General features: G+C 38.1%; 1 protein-coding gene across 5 annotated transcripts in view; it reads right to left on the reverse strand.

The window, feature by feature from the left end:
* The window catches only part of Ttll7 (tubulin tyrosine ligase like 7), a 128,400-nt gene that overhangs the window by 51,566 nt on the left and 62,813 nt on the right, over positions 1-14,021 (reverse strand). For all 5 annotated transcript variants that reach the window (XM_048351657.1, XM_048351659.1, XM_048351658.1 and 2 more), the window contains 4 exons: positions 13,093-13,251; positions 6,986-7,080; positions 1,515-1,662; positions 1,216-1,289 (listed from right to left, as the gene is read on the reverse strand). In XM_048351657.1, coding sequence (XP_048207614.1) covers positions 1,216-1,289; positions 1,515-1,662; positions 6,986-7,080; positions 13,093-13,251 — 476 coding nt within the window. The remainder of the gene's footprint in view (positions 1-1,215; positions 1,290-1,514; positions 1,663-6,985; positions 7,081-13,092; positions 13,252-14,021) is intronic.

Consider the following 14,021-nt stretch of genomic DNA (forward strand, 5'->3'; position numbering starts at 1 on the left):
CATAGCTCAGTAAATAAGGTCAGCTGTTTACATAACCATTGCTCTCTGCTTTGTGCTATTTCTAGTACTAGGTGCTAGAAATGAAGACAAATGGCTATGAGAAATCTATCAATTTTCCATTGTTATATAAATTATGGGCTATTTAGAAAGCATTGTTAAACAACATAGTTACAAAAGATCCAGTATAAGGATTTGGTTGTGGGAAAGTGGTAGAAGTCAATTGGTATAGGTGATAAAGGAGACGGGGTAAGTTCTATTTTGGTGTGGTTATTGAAGGACCCAAGCAGTCAGGCAGTACTCTTGCTGATTTATGTTTTGGGTAACTGAATGAGAATCGGGTAGTGGTAGAGTGAACTGAATATGTTCTCACTACTTTGTAGGGGTTAAAGTCAGGAAAGTGATTCTACCTTCACCTACACCTTTCCAAATCCTGCTGAGGCAATTTTAAAGCTTAAGAAGAAAAACAATCTCTCCTAAGTCACAAGGAAATTGGGGATCTCATTTCTGTTTCCTCAAGGGTAATAATACTATGAAGGATTCCAGTTCAGTCTACAACCCTCACTACTGTTTCTAACTGGCTCTTTCACATAATTCTCTTATTTTCCTGGTTCCTGAGTATTTGAGTTTAAAACAAAGTACGTTTCTTGTAAAATTTGTTACCTCCTCCTTCATTTCCGCCCCTCCTTCTTCCCCTCTCCCCAATGAGTTATTCAGTTGGTTTACAACAAATGGTTTTGTAAGTATTGATTTTGAAGTCGTTTGTCTTTTTATCCTTTATCTCTCAATTTTAATATTCCCTTGTATGAAACTGTAACCCCTCTGTACATCACTCTGACAATAAATAAGTAATTATTCAGAAAAAAAAGTATGGCAACCACTACTCAAAAAGAGTATTAGAAGACCTGAAATATTGCTTCCTTAAAATGCTACCTAGCCAATAACCAATTATAGTCACAGAAGAACAGTAGACTAGAAAGACCAAAAGGCACCCAGAATCTAGCTGGCAGAAGCTCTCTCAAATCAGAACCATCTACCTGCTGACCACTTTTTATTTCTTGAAAGAACTTAAACAGGAAGCTCTCTCTCCAGATGAAAGAACAGTGTTCAAAACACTGTATTGAAATGAAAGAACCATGTCTAAAAGGTCAAAAAATACTGAATGATTTCTCTGACCCTCCATTTGTTCCCTCTATATAAAAATGGCAGCATAGTTACCTATAATTTCCCATGTGTCGGTTTTCATGTTCTTCTCGGGAGACCTGCTTTCGTACTTGAGCAAGTCTCTCTTTCTAGAAATGAAGAAATTTTACAAATTAAACCCGATGACTCATGCAAATCAAAATGTGTGTACTTTGTTTAAAGTACTGACTATAGCTCAGCGGTAAGAGTACTTGGCCAGCATACATGAGGCTCTCAATTTGATTCCCAGTACTGCACATGTATATGTGCAAAGAACATACATGTACACACCCACATTCCCACACACATAAATAAGTAAAATATAGTGCTCATACCAACTCTTCTTTCCGCCTCTCCAATTGGTGTCTCTGATACTCCCAGTCTGAAGAACCAGGTAAGGGCTTTCTTATTGTGCTCTGACCATATAGTCTCTTTTGAGCCTCAGCTTTTTGTTTGGCCAAGTTTCTCCTTTTATCACTGGTCCTAAAATACAAAACACAAGCCAACATTTTAGCATTCAAAAGACTTCTCATCTTTTGAAACTTTTTGTCCCTATGAGAAGAATTGGCAGAGGAAGAAACATAGTGAAGATTGAAATCAAAGTTTGTAAAATTTATATATTAATCCAATCACATATCAAATAAAGGACTCTGTAAAATAAGTAGAAGTTCCAAAGATGCTGAGATAAATTGGAAGCCTTGGTCTCAAAGAACCAGACAGGCCAGTTTCAAAATCCATCCTAGAAACTTAGTAGCTCTGTAATCTTAGATGAGTCAATTAAATACTAAATAAGTCTCATCTAGAAAATGCTAACAATTATGCTACTTCCATTCTAGAGGTCTTATAAAGATCAATTTAGACAATTAACAAATGTGGTTCTCTTCTCCATCTTCAATAAATCCACTTACCTATAAACACTCTCATTTATATTGACCACTTGGAGTATATTTTCAGTTAGGAGAACAATCCCAAGCCTAACAGTCATCATGGCTTAAAAAGAGTGTGCACATTTATCTTTTTATTTTCTAAATAATAAAAATTTCATTACAAATGGTTTGTATAGAAGTCTTGTTGTGGGATTATTTTTTATATAAACAGCTTTTCTCTCTCTTCCTTCCCATGTAACTGCAACAGTAATTGTGAGGTCCTCCACGCCTTTCTGTCTCACACTCTTACAAGCCACCATGAAAGAACTATCTGGAACAGGCTGGAATCCTGAAGAAACGCAAAAGCAAGTCAATTCTGCCTTCAGCCTTAGGGAAGCTCAGCTCTTATCCCTGAACTTCCTGTTTTTGAGTATCATGACCTAGTGGTCCAGATATGGATGCCAAACAAAGAAGGCCAAATCGCCAGCTTCTACAACAGAAAGATATAAAGAAGTGCTACATTTATATAAAACCTCATTAATCCTAAAAGACCATACGGAAAATATCAGGCCAAGACCACAGACAATGAAAGAATAGGTTTGACTCAATCTATGGACCACCTTCCAAACTCCAATTTATAGGCATGCTAGGAAACTGAACCATTCTCTTTCATGATATCAGTGAGGCTGAAATGGAAGAATAGGAGATGGAAGCTGGAAAGAAGCTAACAAAGAGTCAAGAAGACACACAAGATTTTAAATTTAGAGAGAAGAATTAAATGATAGCCATAAATCTGAGCGGATACAGTTGATTACAATAAAGGAAAGAGTGAAAGACAGCTCCCAGATTTCTAGCCTGGACCCTCATGTAAAGATGGTTGCAGCAGTAACAATGCAAAAGAAATATGAAAAACTAGTTGTAGTTGTTAAAGAGAGGAGATTTTGTTTATTTTGGATATTCAACTCTAAAGAATACAATCTTCTTAAAATATATGTGTGTGTGTATACACACACACACACACACACACACACACACGGGATCGATTTGCCCTTTCTGAGGTGAAGGTATGTAATATCATGAGCAATAAAAAGTCATGAAACCAATAACCCAGTAAGAGGAACATAATTGAAAAAAACTATAATTCAACTTTGGTTATATGGAATTTAAGAGCCATCAAAACATTCATACATTCATTGTCTTATTTACTTTCTTGCTCAATATAAGTTTACTGAGTTTTTTGAGCACCTACAGGAACAGATACATCCAGTGTACATGGTTAGCATAAAACTGACACTACAAGACTATAGCTCCAGAGTGGTCAGGACTAGCAAAGGGTACCTCAATCGATTATCCATACCTCAGTAACACTGTACAGAATACAAACTCTATCATCATACTCACAAATGATACAACACACACATATAGAATGTAATATGATTAGTGAGTATTTAAAACATGGGGATTCGTGGTAGTGTGATTTCTTTGTACACACTATTTTAATGATTATAATAAAATAGAAATGGGAAAAGGACTTTTCCTATCAAGCCAAGAACACTAACAACAGAAAATTGACCTACTAATTGTTCTACATATGAGCACTTTTGTACTTTGCTATCTCTAATGATTCCAAGGCTAAGATTTCAAAAAAATTCTAAGTCTGAGCCAGGCACCAATGGCTAATGCTTATAATCCTAGCTATGTGGGATGCTGAGATTGGGAAGATTGCCGTTTGAGGCCAGCTCACGCAGAAAAGTTCACAAGACACCTTGTCAAGTCAGAGCTGGACCCTGTGATGCATGCTTGTTATCTCGGCTCCAACAGGAAGCCTAACACAAGCAGATCACACACAGCTACGAAGCAAATAAGAATGGATTTCAAAAGTAACCAGCAAAAAAGAAAAAAAAAAAAGGATAGAGCATGGCTCAGTAGTAACTGAGCCCACCACTAACACCAAAAAAAATTTTTTTTTAATTTCTAAATCTGAACTCCATTATCTTCTGCCATCCCTGTGCAAAAGGATCTAATTTGATCCCCAGCAGCTGAACTTCTATGTTCACAGTAACTGTGACAAGTTATCCTGACTTTTGTAAAGTCATACACCTAAGCACATGTTTGCAAATAGAGTTTGGGTATTTATGAAGCCGTATAAGTTAAGTGCTGTGCTAAGGTATGTGAAGGACTCCAAAACATGTATTTAAGCATCAAAGAGCTTAAATCACATAAAAAAGTCAACCCTGCCTGGGCAAGACAGCCCTGCCCAAAGCATAAGAGAGCAAGCAAAGTGATATGCCATATATAAAGTAGACTATAATTCTTTCTAAAGCTCAAGAAAAGGAAAGATTAATTTGGGTTAAAAGAAAGATTTCATAATAAAGATCTGGTATATATGCAGTAGAGAAGGCATTTTGGATAGGCAACAGCATAAATCATCTGGTAAGAAGAAATGGTCAGGCTATGTAAAAAATGAGATAACCAGCAAAACTAAAATAGTTTGAAGAATAGAGTAAATAAAATAAGAGCCATGGTTAAGTTATATTACAGAAGGACCTTAGACCAAATGTTGGCAAAAATAAAAATGTAGAAACATAATGAAAAAAAAATTCCAAGACATCTGACTAAAGTAAACACAGAGAGATTATTTATGGAATCAGAAAAAATTCCAATATTAAAATGATCCATATGAGGATTAGTCCTATATTATTTGATAAATACACAAAAATTTTGCTAGAGTTCTTAGTTCCTTTTTATGTTGCTGCTATATGCTCAGCACAGACCCAGCCACAGAGAAACCCAAGAGGTCCACAGCCTTTCATCTGATGGGAAATAAAGTATACCCACAATATAACCTAACCTGCAAGTGCTCTTGCTAAACCCTCTATGGAGCAACACTGAGAAAGATTCAGAAGATGAACTTCACAGTTCCCTCAGTTTTGGTACTGAACGTTCCAACACACACACACACACAGAAACTATATATGTATGTGTGCATACATATACCATATATACTATATTATATATAACATAAAGGAATTGGAATGTTCATATATATAAATATATAATATAATATAATATATACATTATATATACAGTCTTAAAAAGGACCAAAATTATCCATAGATAACTTCTGAATTGGTATCATCATTTATAAAGCCAAAAGATACGCCAAAGAAAACCTAAACTATGCAACAATGATGCACCAGCCCATTGTTTAAATTATCAAAACATTTAATGCATTTGGTGTAAACTAAATTCATTTCCTTGTTTTCCACTCATTTCCTTAATAACAAGTGAATGTTGAATTTAGAGAAGCCAATGTTTCATCAGACAAAAGAATAAACCCTATTGAACATGCTTAAACCTTTTCTTAATGATAATTTTTTAAATGATGCTTTTCTACATAAAGTTACTTCTCAATTCAGTGCCTGTTAAATGCTTATGGCTCTCTTAAATAGGAAAGTTGTTTGAAAGCATCCCATTACTCTTCTAGACTTCCTGAATGACAATTAGAATAAACTGAAATAAGAAAACCCCAGACCTAAATGCCCTTATAGGAGTCCTTTGACCCAACACCCTAAATTCTGTCCAACTTTCTTGTTGGCCGTTTGAACTCAGGGCCTTGCACATACTAGACAGGCACTCTGCTGTTATGTCATGCCACCAGCTCTGCTGTATACTCATTATTTTTGAAATAAGGTCTTGCTTTCTGACAAGGAAAGCTCCTGGACAGCAATTCACTTATTTTATATTTTTTGTACAGGCATAGCACCCTGTTTAGCTTCTGTTGAGAGAGACTCTCATAAGCTTTTCTGCCTCACCTGGCCTTAAACTACAATCCTCCCCATCTCAGACTCCCACATGGTTAGGATTACAGGTGTAAGCCACCAGTGCACCCAGCTCTGTTTGAACCCTTACAGTGACAGACAACTCACCATTTTACAAAGTAATGCAGTAAACTTTATTATTTTTTAACATCTCATGATGGAGTCTAGACTATCCTCCAACTTTTTGATCCTCCTGACTCAGCCTTTGGAATGCTGGTATTAGAGACATGGACAACCATACTGGGCTCCATTCATTTAAACTTCTACTTAATTTCTTTTGTAATGAGCCAAAAGCTTTCCATATTTGAAATTCATAGTGATGTGCACTGCATGTGGCCAACCACCTCACCAACCAAGCACTTCTCTCAAATGGTGTGCCCATCTCTGTCTGTGACTTTCAGTGAGAACACTCATGTGCACTGAATACCTAGGTGCTTCTCTTTTTATTCTACAGTAGCATGGCATAGCTGGAAGGCCCAGGAAGGAAAAGGTAAGAACTCCATGTCTGATATTTCCTTATTTCCTGAAAGACCCTCAGTACTCTACCTTCTTATTGAAAAATGAGAAAGGTAAGCTAGAAAATCAAAGACACTCCTCAACTTCATACTCCATGATACACAATTATACCACCACTCTAATTTAATCACATGTACCACAGGTACTTTGTGGGGAAAAGGCAGGAGCATCAGTATACTGTAAAAAGGGAAAAGATTAAAAATTAAAAAAAACTATGGGTTTATCCAGGCACACATCTATAATTCTAGCCACTCAGGAGGCTGAAATCTGAGGATTGTGGTTCAAAGCCTGCCTGGGCAAGAAAGTTCAGGAGACCCCTATTTCCAATTAACCACCGAAAAACCAGAAGTGCAGCTGTGGCTCATGTGGTTCAGCACTAGCCTTAAGGGGGAAAAAACCCTCAGGGAAAACATCCTGAGTTCAAACCCTAGGACTGTCACACACACACACACACACACACACACACACACACACACACACACACTATATGAGAACTATATGAGTTTAAAGACAGATTATACTGAAATAGCTAATTGTCACGTGCAAACATTTATTCTAAATAAGGGTTTGAGTCCCCAACACTGGAAAGAGTACACACAGTACCTGATGTTCAGTAGTTTCAATGCATTGAGCAACACTCCCCTTTTGACATCGTAGTCTATTTTCTGATCCGTTCCAAAGCTTGGGGCTCTGTTAATCTGAAATTTACAAAGTACACATGAGGGTAGTCCAATGGTGGAATATCAATGAGTATTCAACGTGTGTGTGTTAACCTCCTGTCAATAGAAGAGCTCTGCAAGAATGGTCAACATTTCACATGGTGGATGGCACATTATCAAGCTACATCCTTACTGCCACCACCCTATGCCAAGGGATTGGAGGATTGCTTGTGAGCACCAACCGCTAAGTCAATTTCCTTCAGCTGAGGATCTTCACTGACAGCACTACCTGGCCATTCTCTCTTAACCCACAATGTTGCATAATCTAAGTTTTAGCTTAAGAACGATAATAGTGACTTATCCTGACAAGAAGCTGAAAGAAGAGTAATAATGATGATAATTGTAAACATGTATTTATTAAGCACATTGAAATACCATGCCCTCTTCACTGCCTCACATCTTCCTGATAGAAAAAGAAACTTCATTTCTTTCTACCTTCCACAAACAATAATTTCACAATTTTCATTTCCAAAGTCACTGACTAAATTATCTCTTAAAGATGGCTGCAGACAAACCTCAATAACATTTTCTAACAGTATAAGGACTAGTAGAAATAAATGAGCCAAATGGAGCTGTCCTACAATCTGACCTCATCCATTTCCAGAAATTCATCAAGGTGAAAGAAATAATGGTAAATATCTTTAAAATCCGTTAAATAATAGTCTACTACTTTTATTATTCAAGGGCTGGAATACATTGCTTTTGTCTTTATTCCTGCAGAATTTTAGCATTGTTGTAATAGGGATTCACTGACTTAGCAGGTAGTTAAGAAAATTACTTAATTAAATCAGTTGTTTACTAGTGAGCAAAGCTCCACAGCTTAGTTCCTTGACCACCAATCTACCCCTTAGGCTGTCTCAATGAAAGTAAGTGCTACTTGTTGTAATGACACAAATCCATCACCCTAGAGGCAAAACAACTGGTTCTGTGAATTCCACAACTGGTACTGCAGGACATACCACACTGCATTTAAACATTTTCCAGTATTACCATATGTGTCAACATACAAAGGCAGGACAGGTAAGCAACTAAACAACAACAAAGAGGAAAGAGGAAGAACACAGAACAAAGGATCTCCTGTAATAGCACTACCTACTGTGTAACTTAACCATTTGGTAAAGAGTATTCCAGATATTTCTATTCATACATATTTACACAATGCATGTAATCTTCCAGATGTATCCCTTACAATCCACTTATTTTTGTCTTAACACTGTATCCTGAAACTATGTGACCATGCTCCCTCTCTGATGGAGGCATCGCAGGTGTTCCAGAGGCCGATCTGATCTGATGCTCACTTCCTTGTTGTTGGTATCTGACTAAAAGTGATGAACATATTCCTGTTTCTGTGATGTGCTCTCAAGGAGGAAATAGCTTGAGCATTATTTTACAATACCATTCATTAATCCAGGTCAGTTTGAGAAACAGAGTTTATGATTCTGTTACTTCAAAGCTCAAAGCATTCCCTCTCACAAGTTCAGAAAAAGAGTAAAGTAATAAATATATTTCATATGAAAAAGCTAAAAGCTTCTACCAGACGAATTCAAATCTCTGGAATTTATGAGGCAATTGGTGCCTCATATAATAATGATTATAAAACAATGCAGACAGCTGGGTTCTGGTGATTCATACCTGTAATCCTAGCTACTCAGGAGGCTGAGATATGAGGATCATGGTTCAAAGCCAGCCCAGACATGAAAGCCTGTGAGATTCTTACTTGCAATTAACCACTAAAAAGCCAGAAGTGGAGCTATGGCTCAAAGTGGCAGAGTACTAGCCCTGAGCACAAAAGCTCAGGGATAGTGCCTAGACCCCACTCCCACACACACATCAACACAAAATAATAATAATAATAATAATAATAATAGTAGTAGTAGCTTATAATGACGTTAAATTAGTAAATACTAATATTAGCATTCCAAAACTGCTTTCTTATCAGAACAAGGCCGGTTCATTGCATGTGCATGACAAGGCATCTTCAGTAGTCTGTATTCTTCCCTGGTCCTCTGGCCTGTTCTTCTGCCAATACCAAGCTGCTTTTATTACAGTAGCTTTGTAATAAAGTTTGAAGTTTGGTACTGACATTCCTCTAGCATTGTTCTTCCTGCTTAGGATTATTTTGGCTATTCAGGTTCTTTTATTGTTCCATATGAACTTTTGGATTGCTTCCTCTATTTCATTAATGAGTGGTGTTGGCTATTAATAGGTATTGCATTGAATTTGTAGATAGCCTTTAGCAATATTGCCATTTTCACAATGTTAATAATCCTCCCAATCCAGAAGCATGGGAAGTTTTTCCATTTCCTTGGTTCTGCTTTAATTTCCTTTTTCAGGTTTTTAAAGTTTTCATCAAGTTATTTCTAAGTATTTTTTAAGGATATTACAAAAGGAATTGCTTTCCTGATTTCAGCCTCACTCTTCACATTGTTGGCATACAGAAGAGCTATTAATCTTTGAGGATTTATTTTGTATCCTGCTACTTTTCCAACGTTTTGGATCAGTTCAAGTAACTTGGGAATAGAGTCCATGGGGTTCTTTTGCCCAACAGCAATCCCCTGATCTTCATCCTCGCTTCTCCCTGTCCCCAATCTGTGCCCCACCTTCTAAAGCCTTCAAAACTCAACTCCAGTGTTCTTGCAAGAACATTTTTAGCTTTAGTACACACAATTATTCAGAGAGATGGATCACTTTATTGTTGATCTTGTGGCCCTGGTTATAACTATTTCTATTAAAAAAAAAAAAAAACACCTGAGTCTCCATTACACCAGAGCATTTTATCTGATTCTTCTTATATCCCCACACCTAGGACAATGACTAGTGAGTAACTTAATGAGTAACTTTTTTTAATTTTTTATTATAAAACTGATGTACATAGAGATGAGTAACTTTTAAAATTGAATACTTAAAGTTTTGAAAGAATACTCATACTCAACAAAATTTTTCGTTCCAAAAATTGTGTTCTTTGCTTGCAAATGTCTTCAGTTTCTCCACTAATAAGCATTACTTGAAATTATGCTAATTTGATAAAACTTTACAAGTGAAGTGGTGGACATCTGTAAATCCTGGCATATTCAACACAAGCAGGAAGAGCATGAATTCTAGGACAGACTTTCTACACAGTCGAGCCAGGTTCAAAAAAAGAGTGGGGGGGGGGTTCACATTTTCAGAAGCACCTTCTACTTTTGTCCACTTGGTGGCACCAAAAGGTTTTTAATGGTGTATATCAGTGCCACCACAATTTCTGCTGGAAGCAAAATGCAAAGCTAGATCTAAAAATGGTTCATTTAACTCCTTCAATATACTAAATGTTCATTATACACAGGTTTTGATGACTGCAGAGTTTTTAACGAGTCTGTGGAAATGATGGAGAGGATAAAAGATTAAAGAAACAGAGTACTTTTGAGCCTTTAAAAAACATTAAGCAATTCAACCAGTCAGTTCTGATTTCGCAATCTAATGGAAAGCTTCGGCAAGGCAGCTTTTTTAAACAGAAAACTGAAATATTTATAAAGCCATTATCCCGCTAGTCATTTCAGCTTCTCCTTGGGCACAGGCCTTCATCTCTTCTCCCCATCCGGATGAAGGACAAGTAACAGAGAAAAAGAAAACACAGCTAACAGCAGGAAAAGACTACTGCAGACAAAGCAGTTGTCTAAAGAAGAAAACTGCAGGCCTTAAGATGAAGGATCCATAGATCACAGCAAAGTACTTTTGTATCCAGGGAATGTGGAAGCAACAGATAAGCAAACCTACTGAGTTGTCATTCTTCTAGGATTAAAAATAGACAAAAATATGAACAGCCAGCAGAGTATTCTAATTCCTTAAGAAATATGACACACTCTATTCACTCAAAGATGAGTAAACGAACACACATGTATACACATGCACACACACACACATTCACACACTTTGGCCCACAAATTAGAAGTATTCCTTCCTAATATTTATATACAGTTACACACACAGTCTATCTTATCCTGATCTCACCTATCACTCACTCAACTTGCCTATACAAGCTTTTAACATTACAGATACAACTTCCAACTTCAAAATCACTAACAGGTCATCAATTAAAAATGAAAGTCAGCTGTTACATCTTGTATAGCACTATTTCCCTTCTAAAAACAATGAATTCTGGGCCAGGCACTGGTGGCTCATGCCTGTAATCCTAGCTACCCAGTAGTCTGAGATCTGATGGTCACAGATAGCAGTCAACCAGGGCAGGAAAGTCTTATCTCCAATAAAAATGTCTCCGAAAAAGCCAGAATTAGTGCTGTGGCTCAAATGGTAGAATGCTAGTCTTGAGCAAAGAAGCTCAGAGACAGTGACCAGGCCCTAAGTTAAAGCCCTAGGACTGGCAAAAATAAACAAAGTAATTCTGCAAACATTGTTTAGATATGTGATATTTTGTGCTAATTTCCTAATACTGTTTTTCAATGGCTGAGACAAAGGTCATTCTACAATCCCAGAGCAGGGAGTTTAAAGTAAACTGCTGTATGGAGTATGACTAAACAAGAAAACTTTTAAGGTACAATATGGGTAATAGAAATATAAATATGACAGGAAACAAAAATCCTATACAGAGCTAATTTTTTTCTCTTTTGCATTAATTTTTCTATTTTCTAAATGCTGTTATGTTACCAAATGTATATATCCAAAGAAAAATACTGACAACTAACCTGTCCAGGGGTGATTAGCAGGACATACTAGACAAGAGGGAAGGCCTGACATGCACTGAGGCCTTCAAGAGAATCTACTCCACATAGTACTGAACACTGACTAATGAGGCAATTGCAGCCCTTTCCCCGCCCTGCCTGCCCCCACCCGAAAGTTTCAAGAGAGAAGGGAGAATCCGGAAGCCCAGGCCCTCACAGGGAGGAAAAATAATACCTACAGGTCATCGAGGGTAGAAGTCATAAGGTAGAGAAAACAAAGCAAGTAGTCAGCCACTCAGTAAAAGCAGACCCATGCTTACACTCTATCTCTGGGCTAGAACCTCACTCAATGCTAATTTTGGAAAAGTAGTAACAATCATTTTTAATGTCCCTAGTCTAAAACTTTGAGCACACTGGGTCATACGTTCAAGAGAATAGCCAAGTAATGCTGACAGTGCAGATGAGCACTGCTGCCTTCAACTGAGGTAGGAGATGATGATCACAGTAAGTGCTCAGCAGTAAGTGCTCAGCAGTCACCCCCACCCCTAGGGCAATGACAGAATGTTTCTTTCAGAAGTAAGGAGGAGCAGGGACAGAAGGATGAGGGATGCTCATTGAAGAGAAATTATTTTTCTTAATTTACTTTAGAGAATTCTTATAAGTATTCTAGCTGCTAAGTTTTCATTGTGTTCCTCCTGTATACTACATTTAGGCTTCAATCTTATCAGTAGATGGGACAATATAATAATAATAATAATAATAATAATAATAAACAACTTTGAGATATAGATGGCTCATGCCTGTCATCCTAGCTACCCAGGAGGCTGAGTTCTGAGGATCATGGTTCAAAGCCAAATGGTTCAAATCTCCAATTGGAATCTCCAATTGCAATGGTTCAAATCACCAAAAGCCAGAAGCAGAGCTGTGGCTCAAGTGGTAGAGCACCAGCTTTCAGCTGAAAATTCTCAGGGATAGCATTCAGGCACTAAGTTCAAGCCCAGGACCAGGGGGAAAAATCACACACATACATATTTATTTTACTACATGAGAACTGTAGGACCAGGTAGGTTGGTGTACCTTACTTGCAACCCCATATGTAATCCAACTACACAAAAGGCAGAGATGGAAGACTCATGGTCAGAGGGCAAGCCTTAGTAAAAGCCTGAGATGCTATCTGAAAAATAACTAAAGCCAAAGAGTTGGAAATTGACTGAAAAGGTAGAGCATCTGACTACCGTGCAGGAAGCTCTGAATTCAATCCCCGCCCCCCTACACACCTTCTCCTGCAAAAAGAACTGTAAATAGCCTCTTCTTTCTTAGAGAAAGAATACTTTACCTCCAGAAGCCATGGCTTTAGTTTTCTATCCAGCAAAATGTCAAATCCCAGCACTTCAAAGCAGACACTTTCACTTCCTGGGGGTTGGCCAGGTCTGCACATTCGGTATGCATGCAGGACATGAGGTTCTGCCACAATCAGAGTCTTTACCACCAATTCCTAGAAAGGTCACAATAAAAAGGGAGAAGATGCCTTATCTGGGTCTTAGCTGAACATATGCAAATGTGATCTGGCCTACAAAGTAGCACTCAGGTCATAACAAGAGAGTTTGGTGGCACCCATCCCCAGTCCCTGCTCTGACTCCATTCCATCTCTCCTGTTGCCCACTGTCCTCTGACCACACTGCTTTTCCTTGAGTCAGTGACAGTTCCTCCTACCTTAGATCCTTTGTACTAACTGTCCCCACTTCCTGGAACACTTCCTGTTTCACTTACACTGAATGACTGGCTTGCCAATATTCAGAGAAGCCTTCCCTGATCTCTATTGAAAAGCAGCCATACACCTTTGCTACTGCATTACCAAGCACTGCGTATGGGTCAACAGGTGATGCCCAATGCTGACTGACCCCACTCGGAGCCGTTCCTAGCATACCCAGCATGCTCCAGCACAGGGGACCTCTGCACTCCTCACTTGGCTGACACCTAAGGACCTCTGGATTGAAAAGTAAGGATAAAAATGATCAACTAAAAAAGGATAACTAAGATGATGCTGAGTCTTTTCTGATTCTTTCAATTTAGAGAGAAGTAGGGGCTGGGGATATGGCCTAGTGGCAAGAGAGCTTGCTCCCATACATGAAGCCCTAGGTTCGATTCCCCAGCACCACGTATACAGAAAACGGCCAGAAGTGGCTCTGTGGCTCAAGTGGCAGAGTGCTAGCCTTGAGCAAAAAGAAGCCAGGGATGGTGCTCAGGCCCTGAGTCCAAGCCCCT

This window comes from Perognathus longimembris, chromosome 7 (assembly GCF_023159225.1).
Source record: "Perognathus longimembris pacificus isolate PPM17 chromosome 7, ASM2315922v1, whole genome shotgun sequence".
Lineage (NCBI taxonomy): Eukaryota > Metazoa > Chordata > Mammalia > Rodentia > Heteromyidae > Perognathus > Perognathus longimembris.